Source organism: Chrysoperla carnea, chromosome 1 (assembly GCF_905475395.1).
Source record: "Chrysoperla carnea chromosome 1, inChrCarn1.1, whole genome shotgun sequence".
NCBI classification, from domain to species: Eukaryota; Metazoa; Arthropoda; class Insecta; order Neuroptera; family Chrysopidae; genus Chrysoperla; species Chrysoperla carnea.
The window spans coordinates 100,636,833-100,657,190 of record NC_058337.1 but is presented as its reverse complement, the minus strand read 5'-3'; the positions used below and the strand labels follow the sequence as shown (position 1 = coordinate 100,657,190).

The window sequence follows — 20,358 nt, the reverse complement described above, 5'->3', positions numbered from 1 at the left end:
TGTTAGCAATTAAAAGCCGTATCGAACAAATTAAATTTTTTGATCTTTAAAAATTTTTTTTTTCATTTAGCATGTTTTAAATTTAAATGGCTATACAGTTACTAAAGCAATTCGTAATTGTGGCCAAATAGATATCTCGTATGAAATAAAAGTTTTGAAATTAATTACAAATGGTATGGATAAAAATTTTAAAAACTTACACTTTTGTTGATCAACCGTTGTAGATTATTAGAGCAGTCAATGAAGGTTTTTAAAACTAACTTATTTGATAGTAAACCGATTTTGATCTAGCATGGAATTGCATTTAGAAAGCCTCTTAAATTAGATTGTGACCCTTACCCACTCCCTTTTTGGGAATTCGACTTTTATGCTCCAGAATTCCCGAAACGTATTGAAAAAAATAAATGACGATGAAAATACCATTCTGGGGGCTTTGAGGTCGTTGAATTCGAATGCCATGTTAGACCAAAATCGGTTCATTATCAAAAAAATTAGTTAGTCGACCCTGATTTTACATTCATTAATTACAACCTATTCTGAAATTTCGTACATCTGCAAATGATTTTATAGAAATACGAATATCTAAACTTTATTTCGACATAAGGTTTGTTCCAGTAATCAATTTGTTTTTAAAAACATCGCTCTACCTTAAAAAATTTACTCCGTTGTAACTGTGGCTTTATCACATGTAACGAATTTCACGTCGATGGTCGTATAACCTTAACTATTTTAGGTATACTTGAAATTATTTATTCTAAGTTTATGCTAACCTAGAAAGCGTTTAAAAACCCACTATTAATAATATTACCCAGTAGCGTAATTTAGGTTAATAAGCAATTTTAGATGTGCATGATTTGTTCTTTAATTGTATGATTTTTCTATTCGATTATATCCTTCCACATATAAATAATGTCTCAATCTGTATTTTGATTTAGTTTTTGTTTTGAAATTGATGAATAATTTTATTTTGATGACTAGTACCTAACATATATTGTCGAACAACACGTTCGTGAGGATGCCCCTTACGATCCTTGAACGATCCATGAAGATCAGCATACATGATTCCCAACGGGTCCAATTCTGCCACCAAGTGGCCACGTTGCTTTAGGCATAGGCAACAAAATACATCAGTAACAAAAATTCTGATTTGATGTCTTAATTTTTTTTTTTTTGGTTTAACAATGATATCACATTTTTAAATATAAAAGCAACGTCAATGTATGGATTCCGATGTGTGATACCCTTGTTAAAATAATCGACGATTTTTCTTTATACATGCATGATTTTTGTTTTAGAAAATGAATTAATAGAAAAACGAAAAAATAAAAATGAAATTTTGGAAAACACAAAACAAAACAAAAATAAAAAATATTACATGCATTTTCAAATGAATGAAAATTTCTTTCTCTCTCTACAACATATTTTATTTATTTCTTTTACAATGAAATAAATTTTATATAAAGTTACATCCTGACAAATGAAAAACTTTCATTTTCATGTTACTTAAATTTGTCACTTTCTACTTTTGTTTTGAAATTTTCGCGGTATGTACACTCTATGTCAAAATAAACGCAAAAGTTGAACCATTCCAAGTGACATTACTATAACAGTACATGTAATTCACATATGTTATAGCTATATCACTTAGAATGATAAAACACGAGCATTTTTTGTGACACAGAGTGTATATAAGCGTTTTCATGCAAATGTGTGCGAACAAGCTTTTTATTTTTACATACATATCCTGACGACCTACTGACTAAAAAGATGGTATAATAATGCGGGAGATGTTTGGGGAAAATACGTGCGGATTGACTATTTACATTGAAATATTTTTTATAAACGTTTTCAGGAATATAATTTTAGTCCTTCATCGAATATGCCAGGACGATTATTTTCTGTATAACCATCAAATCCTGGAAAGACAACTCATACCAAATTAAATCTTGTTAATATGGTTGTCGATCGAAATCGCATTTTTTATGTGGTGGTAAATACGATCAAAACCGAATAATATTCATTGATCATTTGTCGAAAAAAATGAATGACAAAATCGACAAATTTAAGTAAAGTGAGCGTGTAAGTTTCCAAGGCAATAAAACTTTATATAAAAATATTGTAAAATAGAGATACTCTGTTTATTGTAAATGATTAAAAATAATTATTAATTCTTCTTTTATGGTCAGGACTTTGGGAATAATATCAATATGAAGCAGTAATATTTTTGTAAAACCAATAAACCTTTTTCCTGAACAATAAAAATTACTGACAGGAAAAAAGTTTATTCAATGATTGCATATACATGACAAACATTCATTTAGGAATCCGTAGAAATTTTAATTATATAATTCTGTTTCTTAATGGGATTGTAAAATAAATAATTCTAAAATCAGTTTTCTTCAGGTGGTGATAATATAATAAGATTCGATCTTAATTAAAAGAACGATCTAAAATCAAATCTTTGTGGTTTTTCTAGAAAAGTTTCCCACTTCAAGTTTAAAAACGGCCTCTAACGACATAAATAAAAACAAGTAAAATTTACAAAATTAAAAAACTCCCGAAAAATGTGGCTTTTTTCCTTGTATCTCTCTCCAAATTGAATCGATTTTCTTGAAACAGACGATTTCTTGAAAAAACACTTTCCACAAAATTACTTTTCAAAAAAAAAATAAATAAAAATCGGTTCATTCGTTTAGTAGCTAGGATACCACAGACAGACAGACAGATAACATAGCGATCAAACTTATAACACCGCTTTTTTGTGTTGGAGACTAAATAAATAGTTTACAGATGTATAGTTTGTATGAGTTGGCAAAGTGAGATGAGCATAAATTCATTCGTAGGGATTCTCATTCACAACTTTCCTTTAGGTTTTGCTATAATTGTTTCAAAATATGATGAATTGTGATTTATCCATCATCAATGCACATTATTTAATTATTCGTTTTTTAAACACTCTGGATAAAGTCTTTGTTATTGAAAAAAAAATATTAATGCATGCGAAATTTCTTTATAAACACAAATATAAAATAGATTCTACGAAGCCCTAAATGGATGGATGCATGTTAAAAATAGTTTCAGATTTATATTTAAAAAAATCATAAGATTCATCAATATAATTAATTAAAGGTTAATTTAAAAAAAAAGTATGTTGGAGTTTCGAAAACTGTTTTTGAACGACTCGAGACAAAAGCAATGTAAAATAAGAGTACTATCAATTGACCTGATCATTCTTTATAAGATAATCTATTTTATTTATTCAATTTTCAAGTTACAATAGTTTTCCGTAGAGCCAATGGTAAATTTTATTTAGAATCACATGCCTTATAAAGAATTATTGGGCCAATTTTACAGAAAAATTTTATACAATGCTTTTGTGAAGCCTTTCGTCAAAGGATTCAATGATTTTGATCAAAGCTAACAAAAGTAGCATTTTAACATTTGTTTAAACTCAGTGTCAATATTGCGAAAAAGAAAATTTTTAGCTTTTAATTATTTAATTAAATGAAGAAAACATTTAGTCAGTTATTGGATCGGACTAAATTTTTTACTAGTATGCAAGATATGAACGTTTAAAATTCCCAATTAAACAAAGAAGAAGATACCCACCCACTAGTGACGTCATACGTGGGTATCGTCATAGAGATTACATAAAACTTTGTTTTGCTAAAAGGAAATGAAAACCTTTGAATGCAATCTTTGATTGCTTATAACTTCTTCTTTTTTTAATCAATTTTAATTTCATTTTAAAATTTTCAAATCTATTTTTAAAAAAAATTATCAAGTCTAGTTTTACATGGTCAATTCGACATCAGGATTATCCTCTATTGACATGATATTAAATTTTCGATTTTTCCTTAATAGTTGTAACATCAATTTCTGATTTTGACATAGAGTATAAAAAAATGTTCAAATAGTGGTTATAACGAAAACCATTAGATTTACTTTTAAAACTCCAGTTAAATAAAAAGTAAACGAAGCACCAAAAAATTAGTGTCTAATAGTTTAAAATTTTTCCCTTTTTTTAAAAAGTATCCAGTAAAAAGTACTCAAAAAATTTAGTAGAGTAAAATTAAGTGAAAATAGTAACATCCAGAAAAAGTAGTAGCAAATTTTTGATTATTAAATTCGAATTATACCGTCTTATAGATATTTATTATAAAACTAAAGTTAAACATTAGTTGCGACCTTTATCTTTGATCGTTCAATTGTTATAAACAATTGCTGATTTCAAATTAGCAAATAAAGTATGTTCGGTCTCGGCTACTAAATCAACTTTTTAATACTTCTTACGGTATTTACGGACAGTTTGTGACAGACGTAAACTTTTTTTGGATGCTTGAATTCATTCTCAATTTTTCTATACTAATTATACAATTTAAAACAAAAATAAATATTAAGAAAAACCATAATTACTTGATAACTTCTGATGATAGCTTGCACATTTAAATGATCATCAATAATTTTTTCTGATACAGAACTACCAGCTGCAATACCAGCACCAGCCAATTGTGGAACCAATGCTGAAATTGGAATTTCATTTTCACGAGTTGGCACTAAACTTGGTGGTGCTTGATAACCGGAACCTGAATGTCTGAAGAATGAATCCCAAGACTGTTAAAAAAAAAAAAAAATTAAAATTAGTTATCTTTTTTTAATTAAAATCTACAACACTAACTTTTATTAAATTAATTTGATTTTTAAAATATCTATTTATAAAATTTTGAATGAAATTTTTAGCCATTATGATTTATGTTTATAAATGGAGAGCGTTAGGTTTTCTCAATGGCATCGTATTATTTGGATGCATTAAACATACTAATTTCTTTATCAAAAAATTTATTAAAAATATTGTAAACAAAAAAATAATCTTAAAATAAATAAATACAAAACAGAGAATCAATTGTAATAAAAATTGAACTCATTTTTGAATCTCTGATACATTTTGTATAGAGTGGCTAGAGAAACTTGCTGTGATTACCCGGCATGGTGAGTGTTTTACGAAAATTTATTAAATATTTCATTATTGCTGTAGCAGAAGAGCTGTTTAGAATACCTTATAATACGTATTTGAGGCACTGTAAAATTTTTTTAATGTATGAATAAAATAAAATCGAAGAGTGAAACTCCTATTTATCACAATTTCTACCTTTTTCTTATGAACAAATACTTCGGTTTTCATTGAAAAATAGAGAGTTTACGTTAAACTGAAATTTCAGTGGTTGGTAGAGGATTGCTTCAGAACAAATCAATCAAATTGAAGTTGTATATAACATTTTTTTTTCGGTTTAATGATGCAATCGTCAATCTCAGGCGAAGAAAAAGCATTAAATATTTTTTTGTCGTAAAGCCAAAAACAGTTTACAGCATCTGTTTTTTAATCAGAGCGGGAGAGGCTTAGCTCAACTGTTTTGAGAGCAACCCTCAATTACCGTTAAAATTTTCCCGAACATCGATTTATTGCAAACCTTGACATACGATTTTTTTAATACATTTAGAGGTCGTAATTTATGTAACACTTTCTTTGTAACTTCTGAATATAAAGAAGACCTTAGATGCATTAAATAGAGAAAGTAATTAAGGTTATGGTTTGGTCGACATTTAGTACCTTTTTTATATTCTTTTACTCTCTGTCTAAAATGAAAATGCTTAGCTTATTTATATCAAACTATAGATTTATTTCTTTATTTTTCACAGAAACCAAAATTCAATAAAACAAAATAACATTAAAAAAATATTAGCTTATATCAGCCGCAAACCAATTTTTAAGACATTAAGTAGCACTATTCTTTCTTTTCTACTTACAACGAATAAATATAAAAACCGAGTAAATAGTGTAAAAAGTATATGCAATAAAACCATTTTTATAATAAAATATTTGTCAAAAATTTCAAAAAATCACAAAAATGATATGTTGGCATAAGCTAACAGTTTTTTAAATGTTTATTTTATTTCTATGGAATTGAAATAGCGTATTTTAGTAAATTTTGTTTGACTACCTTTTATAATCACCAGTTATATACAGGATAAACAGATAAATCTATTGATTGGACCCATGGAGGCTAGAGATAAGGAGCGCACTGTCTTTCTCAAGTAACATTAAATAAAGATAGCGTTGCTGTACCTGTGGACCATACATACATTTCAGTTTAGATTATACCATCCGCTAAACGAGGACTATTTTGGTCACTTTATTTAATGTTATTTTGTGGACATTTTTCATGAGACTGTACTCCGAACTTCTACTCTCCATAATATGACCTTACTATTTTTCTCTCTGTACTTAGTATTTAGAAACTCTCACCAAAATGGTTTATTCCGCGAACGTTAACTTGCAAAAATTCATACTAGATCTAAACTTTTAGTTACGGCTTTTAAAATATAGTTTTAAAAAATACACCTTATAATTTTTTTATCTCAACTTAAAAAATTTCTTTTGAAATAATTATTTAAGACCTGCATGACCTTATTTTTTATTATAATTCATAGTTTGTTTTTTAATTTTTATAAACAATGAAAAACAATTTCATTCTACTTGACATTTGCCGTATCAGTTGACGTGGACTTAATTTATAATTCTCACGCAGCAGTTTAAATTCCAATAAATAAAAAATTTATGGGTCATTCCAGCGTTTCGGGTATTATTTCAACTCATATTTACGGCTGTTGTGACGCCCGAAATGTGTAGATTTTGGCCTAGCATATCTCAAATTTAAATGAGAATTTAAAAAAATATATTATTTAAATTAATCCATAGAAAAGAAATCAGATTTTTTTACCGGGTGGTTTACGAGATGTAATTAATTTTTATGAAAAAAATATATGGCTCTAAGACCCCATATTATCATTGTTCAATAACTCTGGAAATCAAGGGTATATCAAAAATTCTACAAACTTTAGCTTCCAAAAAATTCTTTTTAATAGATAGACCAAGGTCTCAAACGTAAATATAATTTTTAACAATATTTAATATCATATTGTACATAATTTTTTAAGCTACAAAAGTTTACTTCTCAAGGACCCGTCAGAAAAAAATGGAATTTAAATATTTATAATTGCTGTGTTTACACATAAATTTTTGTCATCTTTAATCAAAGTACAACTGTTGATCAAGAATGATTTATCATAATACTCGAGTATAAATTCTTAAATCCCCCCCGGCAACATAAATTTCATCACATCGCAAATCAAATAAATTGCATCAATGAATTTAAAGTCCAAAATAATTGACGCGATGTATCTATTAAGAATGACAAATCCACTCATTTCAAAGAATCAAAATTTAAATGAAATTTGAAACACACACAAATAAATTATTTAAAAATTAAAAGTTGCATTTGAGAAAAAAAATTTTATTTAATTATCAATATTGAATTAAGTAAGATAAGAAAAGTAAATAAATTTTAAGCCAGGAGTGTAATGAGAAAGTTAATTTTTTTATTTGCATGCCACAAAAAAATGTACCGACTTGATACACTCCTGCAAAAGTATGTTAAAATGATGCAGGGGGGAAAGGTAAAAAATATTGCTCATACAACTTGTGATCGTTTCGAGGCGTTTTCTTGTAAATCGATTTTGACAATTGTTACACACGTCATTCTTTTCAACCAGAGTCAACGTATTAGTTTTCACGACCGAAATATCTCAAAAATAATATTTCCAGAAATTTGAAACTCACAATTTTTGATTTAAAGTCTTTTAAAAACGATATTGTTGTTTTTGGAAAAATGATACTTTGCCATTGACAGAAAGAAAATAATTCTGGGCATGCGTAACAATTGTTAAAATCAATGTACAGTAAAACGCTCCTTATACGGCCTTAGGTTGTGTGAGTATAAAAATGTTATATTCGTTTGTGTATTGCTCATGGACTCAAAAATGACTGCATCAATTGAGCTCTTTTTTGCACGATATGCAACCTGTTTCGAGGATGGTTTTTATCTATATTCGACCCTCAATTGGTGGTCCTTCGAGACTTCGAAGATTTAGGAAGATAAGAACTAGAACGGCTGCCAGTGAAGAACAAATTTTTTAATTATTTATCGTGTAGTATGGGACCATCCATAAATTACGTCATACGTTAAGGGGAGGGGTTTCACAAATTAGGGGGAGGGAGTTTTACAAAAATGACAACTTGTGACAAAAATAGAGGCGTGTTTGTTTCAGAAAATCATAAAATTTGTGTGACATAATTTATAGATGGCCCCTATTAGATAGACCATGAAGCATATAGGCAGGAGAACGATCGCTATAGAAAATATTGTCCCCGAAATATGGATAAAATAAGTGAGGCGCTGCGATCAATACGTAGTATCAATAAAAGCGGGCTGTTGTGCGCTAATTTCAAATGATATATCAATTTGTACATTATGCTAACAACAACAGCTAACTTCACAGATACTACTTCTTGATGACAGGGCGGCTGGTGGCTTAAAAATGAACTATAAATGCTACAAATTTTTAGGGACAGGTACGCTAATGCTTTAGTACATAGCGATCTTTCTCCTGTTCTATAACCTTCATGAGATAGACCTCCAAAAATTTAGAGTACAAACCTGTCATTATAGAGAGGCGTACTTTATACGTAATAATATAATTTTAAAAATTATTTATGAGTTGTGTGACACAACGTCATAAATGATAACAATAAATCTTCTAGACATTTCTAATCATAATTAACAAAATTTTGATAATTTTATTTTTTCTTTAGCTTGTTGTAAAATTCATGATTAATCCTTAAAAATAGAGCATTCATTGCACACAGATTCGAAATAATTTAATTCTGTAATAATACATTCAGGCTAGGCTGTGAATTATACTACAATAGTTAAGCTTTGGTTATCTAAGTTTATGTAAGATTATAGTAGAAAGTTTCAAAGCTCCACTAAAATGATGAATAATTTGTTAAATTTGAACTATATCATATATTTTACCCCTCCTAGTAAGTTACCTAAAAAGAGGCCTCTTTATTTACGACCTAGGTCAATTGTAAGTTGATTCGTACTATCCCAATAAACTAGACAAGTTCTTCTACCTTGTAGCATATTGTATATTATATAAATATGAATCATTTGGAAAAATAAAGAAAATAAAATTAGTTTTTGTTGAATAAAATTAATATTAAATTTAAAAAAAGTTGATTAACATTTTAATAGCGTGGACTTTGTACGAACAACGACGCTTTTGACATTTTATAAATTATAAATTTTCTTTTCACATACTTAATAATATAAAATAATTAATATTTTGTTAAAAAAATAATATAAACATACAACGGAAAAATAAAAGTGTTAATGACCTAAATGCTGTAAGGTTAACTTTTTAATTATTTTAAAATCAAACAGTTCTGAATCTAAGCAATATATTCAAAGGTTCCGTGTTCAGTGAAAGTTTTTGTTTGCAGTAATATTGTGTTAGTTCTGTTGTTTGAAGAAAATTATGATGAACTGTACAGTTTTGAATTTAAGCTACTATTCTTTCTGAATTGGTGACTGCACGCACACAAATCTGATTCAATCGAAATCAAGCCTCTTATTTCAGCCCCCTGTTTTGTAAAAAAGAATGTTTTTTGACTATGCCTAAAAACAGTACTTTTCTATTTTTAGCTACCTGATTGAATATAATTTTTTTTCTTAACGGTTAATGTTTCCCCAAAATTCTTAGTTGGTACATTTTTTTTCTTAATTTAATTAAAACTCGGGATGTTACTTGAACGGAGCAGCGTTGTACAGACTTTTTATGGACACGTTCTTTATAATATTTTTTATTGACTTCAAATATAGTGAAAATGATATTTCCCATATTAAATGTCGAATTTCTCGAAAAGGTGGTGAGAGAGCAATTTTCAGTTCAAATTCGGATTAATCACGTCAAATCTTTTGAAAAGTAAAGACATTTTCTTGACAAAAAAATAGTATATTACACATATAAGTAGCAGTAAAGAATGTCCCGGATCTCATGTTTATTGTCGCCCAAGGTGATGCCGAGAGTGACAAAAATGATATCTGAGGCATTCTCCACTTACTTCCTTGGTGTGTATACTATTTTTCTGCTCGGCGGAGGCAGACAGCGGCAATTTCGTTTAGCACAGTGGGACAAAAGTTGACACTTTCTGCCCGGAATGGGAAAAAAATCAAATTTTGTATTACAGTGTAATTAAATAAGGGATTATAAAAAGGTACTTCATTTTGATTCCAAAATGATTTAAATTTGAATTTCTATTGTTACGGAATACTAAAAAATCTAATTTTCCCTGCATTGAAATAATAACTAAAGTAGTTATGACATTACACAAGGTTTAAAATACCTTTCTAAAAATAATATTGTTTTATTTTTTACTAAGTTTGTTTAAATATCTACTTTGTATTGCAAATTTAGGTTATTATTTAATTCAAAGCGGAAATAATTATTTTATAGTAAAACTTCTTTTATACTCATTTTTATATTAGTACAGTCGACAGGTAGTTTCAGATAGAAAAATGTCGGAAGTTAATGAAACTTAAGTATGTTGTTCAGGGATGGTAAATTAAAAAGTTTACTTCCGAACTTTTTCCACCCGACCCCACTTTTTCCAACCTGTCGACTGGACTATATAGCAAAGGTACACAAATTAAACGATATAGTTAATGCCTTTATTTTATTTATGTAAATTGGTCGAACATGGCCAATTATGTCATACTAACAGTTGGTAATAAATTTCGAATTTTGCCCCAATTTCCTAGATCAGTTTTTTGTATTTTATAAATACGTATTTCGACTACTAAGTAGTCATCATCAGTATGAATATATATTTCGAAATATCTTAGAGTTCTCATTTATCAGTCAGTTGATAATTATTTATACAGGGTAATTCGCGCTATATATTCTAAGTAGATGGTTGTTCGCCATTTGCTGTCACGAACGTTCGCTATTCCTCCAGAATCCTTTACGATAAATCAAAGTGAACAGTCCTCTTGGTTTACTTCACAAATTCGTTAAAATATTTGTAGTTGGCTACGTAGGTATATTAAAATTCAATCGTACACAATCGAAATCGAGTTTTTAAAGGTTATTTTTTGTAGATTATCGCATTTTTTAACGGATTTGGGAGTATACGTATTATTTTAATAAAATAATTCTAAAATTTTAATTAAACCAAATCGTTTTATCGAAATTTACATACGCGTTTTACAAAATATATTAATATAGTCAAAATCGATTATAACAACGTTAAAGGGATCGAAATATGTTGCCAGTTAGAGATATGGTAAAGTAACTCATCTGTTAATTTTTAATAATGCATAAATTACCGCAAGACAAGAAGAAAAGTAAATAAGTGAAATTTTGTAAATAGTTGAAATTTCGGAGAATATTCGTTGACAAATGGATTTTGTTCCTAACAAGACATTTGGCGAATTCTTCACGAATGTTTATCTATTTGGTATTTGGATTTATTCAATGTTGTAAAAATGGTGACCATTGCACAAATTAGTAGAAATATCTTGATTTTAAATGTGATTAAAGAAGTTTTACTATAAATATTTAGATTAAGTATAATATAATTTGTATTCATACCGCATGTACACTTGATGGATCCTGCAACCACGCATTGTACATATCTTCAACATATGACGTTGAACTTCCATTGAGAAAAGGTTCTGAAGCTGTTGGTGGGGGCGCATTATATCGACGAATACTCGATACCTAAAATCAAATCAATTAAATATAGTATGATAAAATATTTTAACAAATTAATAGTTCAGATGCTTGACTCAATAATTCATTTCGTATAGTTTTACTTGCTCCGCCTCCGGAATGAATCGTATTTCTAGCTTAGTTTTAATCGTACTATCATAGCTTTAACGAAACATTCTTGTAAAAATACCAAACGACAATAGACAATTTAAAAAAAATATTTGTTTTCTAGTATTGTTTTCTCAAATGACGTTTGAGTAGAAAAGGGATGGTTGTAGAGAAATTTTGGTTGTAAAGAAACTTTAGAAATTTGAGCTACGAATTAAAATTGATTTTCAGCTCTTTTTTTCTCTAGTTACTTTCCTTTTCCTTAGAAAAAAACAAACTATGGCAGTATCCAAACAAGGAAAAAAAAAGAAAATATATTACCTGTGGTGGTCCAACTGATGCTAATTGTGGCTTTGCAACAAGCCATGCTGCAAAGCGTGTGCCCCCAAGTAAATGGGGGCACAGACTTGTACTGCACTGTACTACCGACCTTGCTCTGTGCATTTTGTTATGTTTTTAAAGACGTTTTGTCTACTTGTAGAAGATAACTAATAAAATTAATGTGAGGGTTTACTACTTCTTAGGTGTTAATTTGGTTACTGAAACAAAAATGAAAAATCAATTTTACTTTGAGTAATTATTATTTAATTTTTAATTATTAATAATCATGCTTAATTTATTTAAATATTAAAGTGTGTTTATGTGAAATAAAAACATTCGACAAATCGTCATGGGAAATAACGTCATGGGAAATCACGTTGACAGCTAACATACAATCTGCTACTAGGGCGAATTCAAAACCAAATCTGGAGTAGAATCAGGAATATAAACTCTGAGCAATCAAGAACGAAAATCTAGGCCAGCCTTCGTAAATAAATATGCATCTGAAAACCATCACCTAAAGTAAACTACAAGACTGTTTTCGGGTGCTTTGAATCACTAACAAATCTGGGTAAACGTAACAATGCAGCCCAAATAATCAGGAATCGATGGGAAAAAGAGATTGACTTTGCAATGATTCTTATAAGACGCTTTTCAAGGAAAAATATTTGCAGCTGTAGAAAAATCAATTGAGGCTATTTGTAAACTCAATATGCACATGCACAAAATCAATCTCACAGAGAATAACGATCTTTGCAGATTGTCATGAAGTACTCTGGAATACATATTCTGTGTGAATACAAAAGTTTCTCTATCAAAAGAAATCATCACTTGGGATGGTCTGACCTCCACTCGAAGGAAATAAATGAGTTGTCGCTCAAGATATTCCGATACTGAACACCGCGACGCGGTAGTAAAAAAATGAACCTTTCATCAGGTCAAAAAGATTATAGATCGATTATAGAATATATATTTGGTAGAAATTTTGCATTATTGTGTTTAAAACGTACTTTTGACAGCTGATACCTTTTGTTATTTAAAAAAAAAAAGATTGTTCTTGATGTAATCATTGATTGCGTTTGTTCGTAAAAAAAATTAAAACTGACAACCTCAACAATTAAAAATAAATGAAAATAAGCTTCCTAAATTTGTTTTTTTTATAAAGATAATTAATGAATATATTGAATTGAATACCTGATATAGAAATTTCTTTGATATAATCTTGAACATAAATATTCATAACATGTTTAAAACTGTAACAAATGACAGGTGATTTGACGTCATTGTCATTAACACTTTTTATTTGGATTATAGTTATTAATAACAATTCTTGAATTGTTTATAAAAAATAAAAAGGTATATTGTTTTTGTGATATTTAAAATTAATTTGTACAATAAATTTTTTTACTTTTGAAAAGTACAGAGACAATTTGAAAAATAGTAAATATTTATATGGAAAATTACGCATGTACGTACACTATATCACATTTTAAGATGTAATAGTGAACTAGTTAGTTAGCTAGAATATTCGAGAAATTGGAAAAATGCCAATCTGATAATATTTATAAAAATATCTGACATAACTGTAGAAATTTACGGGATGATTTATTAACATTATCGAAATTTTTTTAAATATTTTGATGTAGATATTTATTATTTCAGTGGCGTATTTAATGACCTCCCTTATAGAGAAGGTGGATTCCTCCTCGGATTCAGTAAACTATTGAAATACTATAACAATTACGTATTAAAAAGTAAATAGGTCAATGAATGGGAGGTAATTTAATTATTTAATGATTCAGAGCCAAAAACCTCTTAGAATAGAAAGCTTCTACCACTTAAACAAATAATTTGGGCATTTAACTTCAGTAACTTCAAGTAATGTTTGGTATAGGTGTTCATAAAATCAAATAATTAGTCCATTTTCGATTGACCACCTGCCCTAAACACGATAACTCAAAAGCGTAGAGATATCAAGCCGAAATTTTTATGCGTGCTCTGGACGTAAAAGGTGACATTCTGTTCGTAAATGATCAAGTGATTCCTGGGTCCGTAGGATCCATTTTATAAACCGTTAGAGATACAACAAAAGTTAAATGTAAAAAATGTTCCTAATAAAAAAATAAACAACTTTTGTTTGAAACATTTTTTCGTAAACATCTCTGTTTACCCGTAAAGGCGCAAATTAGATTCGAACATTATTTATTATGTATTATTTGGAAATATCAGTTTATGTGTGTGTGACACCACAGTGTTATATAAACACAACTGTTGCTATCTAAGAGTGGATATCTTTCTTTACTTGCACGACATCAAAAAACAAACGATTACGTAATCAACACTGCCTATACAAGGTATTTCAACAGTTAACTCAGTCTATTGTTTGTTTTCACTTGTTATTCATTATTTAACCTAACCCTTGTGAGTAAATAAATAATAATAAAATTTGTATAATCAATAAACAAATTAAATAAACAAACCTATAAGGATGAATTTTTGTGGACTTCCGAGTTGAGACTAAGTAAAAAATATGAACCATTAAAAGTCCTAAATTTAATCCCTTAAGTCAAAAACTCTAGTTTTTAAAACCTCAAGTTAAAAACTCCATAACTCAAATTATTTAACATTTCCCTTGGTTTTTATAACTTATCAAGGTTCTCCTGTAATATTTACCATTTTCTTTAAATGGAAAAACTTTGATATGTTGTAAATGATAATAGAGCTAATAAAATGTTCATTTGACATATTCGTTTTTCTTCGCCCAAAATTAGTAAAAGTTGACTCACAAAGTTAAAGAAAAATTTATCTTTTTTTGTTGGGTAGTGTTTTTTTTAGCAAAAATCAATTTACATTATTGTTTTCTGATAACTATTTTTAGTTTATATTGAAAATAATAATTTCTATAATCATATTTTGTGATATCATAAATATAAAAAAAAAAACTATCATTTAATTAAAATTATATATAAAAAAAACTAGCCTAAACATAAATAAATCAATAGCAATTGTTTAAATTTTTTTTCATTTATAAGAAAATAGACAGTAAATTAAATAGACATTTTTGTTATCTAAATTAAGCTGAGCATTTCTGTGGACTGTAATGCATTTTGTTAAAATATATCGCCTCCCTTCAGGACCCACAGTAAAATTTTTATTGTAGGTCTTGTGAGTCCTGAAGGGGATATATTTTAACAAAATGCAGACATTTTTGTGTTTTGGATAGGGTGTGTATTTGTATTCTAGTGTGTCATATTTGTCCCGCAAATATAGATTTAAGCACAGGTCAAAACGAGTAAGATTCCGTAGTTTAAGGATACTTGTATGTTTTTTTTAAACACTTTGCAATGGTCTCAAGTTACCTCACGGTCTGAGATATTTTCTCCATAAATTTAAGTAACCAAAGTATTGAAATTTTTTTCTCTAGTCCTGTGAATACAATTACATCATTATCGAACGCAATGAACAATGCAGTATTGTATCTATATTTAATAACAATCAGTATTGAATGTATCGAATGTAAAATCACTAAACCATTAAAGGTTAAATATGCAGAAACCTACTTTAAATCAACATATTCAAATTTCTAATATATCTGAACATTTATAAATAGTAAATATTTTATTCGACAGTTCGTGGTAAAATTTGTTCAAGAAGAATATTTTTAAAAGAATATTTTCACAATTTTCATCTTAGCTCAACGGAATTTATAGCCTAATATTGACCAATTATGTCCTTGATCAGTTTTACAAGGTCATTTTTTTAAGCTTCTCTTCTTTTTTTTTTAAGCTGATAATGATATAGGATATATTCAACAGAATTGTAACGATTATTTATAAATTTGACACACTTTGTTAAAAAACTTTAAAATTTTATTATTTAATTTGTAAAATTAGTTCAAACAGAATGTTCGTTTTTATGATTGTCTAGACTCTAGACCAAAAAGGAGGGGTATCGATAAGGCCTCATTTCCGCCCCAGAATAAAGTTATCCGATTTGATGTTTTGCTTTATATATTCTGAAAGGTAAATGTGTGCCCTAATGAAAGAATATATTTTTTGAAAAAAGAACTACAATTAATATTACTTGTAGGGCGCCAAAGTTAAAATTTTACATTTTCAGTAACATTTCAACTTTTTTCTATAGAACGTATACAAGAAGCACTTTTTTTTTTTAAATTTTAGTTTAGTTTTTAATGTTACTACACAATATTTAAAAAAATTACTTCGGATTACATATAGTACTCTATATGTAATCCATGCATTTTTTGTGACACAGAGACACATAGTCTTCTTTCAGAATATAAAAAAACATCAAATTGTATGACGTTTCTGGGGTGAAAATAAGGCCTTATCGATACTCCCTCCTCCTTTCAAAAAATCTAATTCTACACCCTACTCCAGTTCTGCAGCGATTTAGCATGGAACTGAAATTAGGTCTGTAAGTTCTTTCTCTTAATTGAACTGAAAATCTAACTCGAATATAATGTCCGCGTAAGTAAAAATTATTGTATCTTCGAATACAATAATTTTTGTTTAAACAATTTTTCTTAATATGATTGTGCATGCTAAAAAAAAGGAACACCCTGTATAGACGCAATTTGCAATGGAATAGTTACTTATTATTCAAACTTAAAAAACCCATTACAAATAAAGTGTTATTACAAGAACAATGTCTTTTTAAATACGCTCGAATATGTATTTATGGTTAGTTAAAAGTAATTAGTAGTTCCCTAATTGTCAAATTAATATTTTTATCAAAATGAATATAAATCAATTAATTTATATTGCTTAATTTACATCATGCTATAGCGATAATTGTCTACTGCCAACAATTATTGCTATATGATTACTTTAACTGTAGATATTTTGTTTTCAAAATATTATTCTAATAACGATGAACGCCACAAACAAGATCTCTATATACAAATCAAATTTGGAGTGTATCGTAACAGCCGCATTCAGATGTTGACTGATTTAATTGTTGATATATCCTGTATATACAATATTTAATATCAGTACTAGTATTTTTTTAATAAATTAATATAGTTTAAAAAATCAATACATTTTTGGTCGCTTCCGGCCGGCATTTGTTTAAGTTTTAGGAGCATTTTTAAGAAAAGTCGCTTAACTGAACTTTAACCTTTTTTTTCTGATTTAAGTCAACTGAAGTAATATATGGAAAGTTTATAAAAATAAACGATTTAATATTACTCCCATCTTTTTTTATTTATTTATCTGCACTTAAGTTAGATAGTGTCTATATTCCCGTTCAAACCAAAAAGTCGCGACAATCTACAAAGAAATCGAAAGTGAGTGAATGAATTTTAATACAGATAGTTAGCAATAAGTAGTAATCTAAACAATTTAGATTAAAATAATTAGTAACTAATTATATTAAAATTTCTTCACACGCTAACGAAATCAAGTTTTTTAATAAATTATGTTTTTGAAGACTGCCACGTTTTTTACAAAGACCTACAAAAGCCTAAACTGTGACGGAAATTTATATTCCGACTTATTACTTTCTGATGGGTAGTTACAACAATTAGTTACTAAGTAACTTTTTTATGTAAATAGTTTGCGGAAGGCTCAGATAAAAACGTAAAATAAATATTTCGAAAATCATTTCGTCAGGGAATTTTCATTAAGAATGTTTTTTTTTTTTAGAACAAGTTGGGCAAAGAAAAACATTACAAAATTCTACCCACAGGAGGGTGTGTAAGTTAACTTTGTTTTTAATTTAAGAGAGAATCAAAATAATTATAATTTATAAGATGTTACTTTGGCTGTATCATTGATAAAAAAATGTTTGCATAAATAAAAATTTTTTATAAGTAATCAGCAAAAAATACTTAAATGATAATGTAATGTAGGTTAAATAAAATTGTGTAAATAGTACCTAATAAATTTTTTTTTAAGCTACTTTGAAAGCATTCTCTCAAGTTTAAAAAATTTTATGTGGACACCCATCGTCTCGTCTCTTCTTTGTAATTTATAAACTAATAAAAAAAAGTTATGTTCATTGAAATCTGAAAATAAAAATTTTCGATTTGGAAGAGAGATGCACAACGAGTTATAATAGTATATAGAGTTTTAAATTCAAATAATTTTTAAGTTATTTGAGACACATATTACGTGTACATTTTTCCATTAAAAAAAATTCCATAATTTTGTAGAACAAATATAAAAAATTTCCACGAAAAATAATTTTTCAAGACGCATGCGTAAGATATAACATATACTTAAGCATAATTTTTCACGGTTATTGTAATAATTTTTATATTAAATAAGTTGTAAATTCATAAATATTATATGAAAAATAATTTTTATAATAAGTTTTTGTGGAAATGAAATTTTTTGTTTTTTTTTGAGATGTCCGCCTTCAATCTTTGCAACTTTTATTTAAGTTATTTCTTGATTGGTTAACTACAACTACAAAATTAGCTATTATCCTTAATAGATTAAAATAGTCCACCCTGTATAGATAGTGTTGCTTTTTTATTGAGCGCAAGATACGTACAAACTTTACATGGAAACTAATCAAAATTGATTTAGAACCCAGAAATTCTCAAAAAGTATATTTCCATTGAAACTCAACACTAAATTTCTTATTTTGCACAAGAAAGTAAAATCCAGGTATACAATTTTAAAAGATTTTTCAAAGCCACTGACTATGTATAAACTCCTCTATACTAAAAGCACTCATTTACCATATTTTTTTACTGACAACTACAGTAAATAAGTGACCTAATTCTTACTAGATGTATATTATTTATACATAACCTTGGCCATGACAATGACAATCAAAATCAATATAGTTACTACTGTCTGTGAAAGGGTAAAGAAGAAGAAACAGCTTCAAAAAGCGCAATTGGTTGGTGAGAGTAGGAATTAAAAAACATAAAAAGATAAGTCGTGGGGTGGGTCTAGTCTTGAGGTCCATACGAATAACTTTCCAGTATAATAGTTATAAAAAAAAATTCAACACATAAACGAAATAAACATATAAGAAAAATAAATAACTTTTGTTTGGAACATTTTTTCGTAAACATCACTGTTTACCGGTACGGCCGCTGTTAGGACTAAACTTTGCTATTTATTTTCTCCAAAAAGACTCCACCGAATGTTAGGAAATTCTTTTTGGGTTATATTGCCGTTAATATGCTTCGATCGACATCGAAACGTTACTTACCCTGATCATTTCGAATTAGTATGCATAATCAATTCTAAACAACGTAAATTATGTATGTAAAGATTATACGTTATATTCGAAAAAAATGACTTGTGCAATGCCGCGGCCGCATACATACTGCATAAAATTAGTACTTTAATGTAAACTTGATAATTAATTCACTTGACATTGACAATAAATACACAATGCAAAACAATCAGCAAACATGTCTTATTTCGATTATGAGTCGAATGCATTGCAAACCCAATGAGAAACATTTGAGATCTTCGTACTGCAGATCTATGAGTTGCATAACATTTGAAGGACAGAATTTCCATGGTGAAAACAAAAGTTGATCACACCTTTCGGGTTATTTGTTTTGGGTCGGTAAAAATGTAGCTATGTATTTTTTTGCTATAGAAAACACACGTAAGGGGTGCCAAATTTATAGAAATAGCGACCGCTTAGTGCAGCCCAATTGCAACCTGTCCTACGTGGAAAAATGGGAAATATTTGTAAAAATTGGTAGAGAACAGTTGATTTGGCATTGTTTATGAAACCATGTATATATGAAATTTTTCAGGATATATTGCCTTTAGTCCCAGTTATGTTAGTAAATTTTGGAATAGGTGTTATTTTTCGGTTGTCTGTCTGTCCGTCTTTAAACACAATAACTCAGAACGAAAAGGGATATCAAGCTGAAATTTTTACTCAGGACGTAAAAAGTGAGGTAGACTTTGGGTCCGTAGAACTCATATTGTAAACCGTTTGAGACAGAAAAAATTTTTAAATGTAAATAATGTTCCTTACAAAAAAATAAACAACTTTTGTTTAAAACAATTTTTTTGTAAACACCACTGTTTACTCCTGAGTTCGCAAATTAGGTGTTATATAGTATGTATGTTATTTTATTAAGTATATATTTACTGTATATATGTATGTGTTTGTTTATAGCAAATAAAATGTTCACTGAAGAAGTGAGAAGAAAAATACTATTATAAGTTTGTGTGTAAGAGTGGCTATCTTTCTTTACTTACATGACGTAAAAAAACAAATAATTGCTTACTAATCAACACTGTCTATACA

The 20,358-nt window shown here is 28.3% G+C and overlaps 1 protein-coding gene across 5 annotated transcripts in view; it reads right to left on the bottom strand.

The window, feature by feature from the left end:
- LOC123290384 (2-oxoglutarate dehydrogenase, mitochondrial) overlaps positions 1-20,358 on the bottom strand; it is a 43,713-nt gene that overhangs the window by 13,080 nt on the left and 10,275 nt on the right. For 3 of the 5 annotated variants that reach the window (XM_044870536.1, XM_044870537.1, XM_044870540.1), the window contains exons 2-4: positions 12,103-12,320; positions 11,554-11,682; positions 4,417-4,614 (exon numbers count right to left, since the gene is read on the bottom strand). In XM_044870536.1, the coding sequence (XP_044726471.1) occupies positions 4,417-4,614; positions 11,554-11,682; positions 12,103-12,225 (450 nt within the window). In that variant the 5' untranslated portion in view covers positions 12,226-12,320. Of the gene's footprint in view, positions 1-981; positions 1,103-4,416; positions 4,615-11,553; positions 11,683-12,102; positions 12,321-20,358 lie in introns of all 5 variants that reach the window. The other 2 variants (XM_044870535.1, XM_044870539.1) reach the window with 1 other exon arrangement.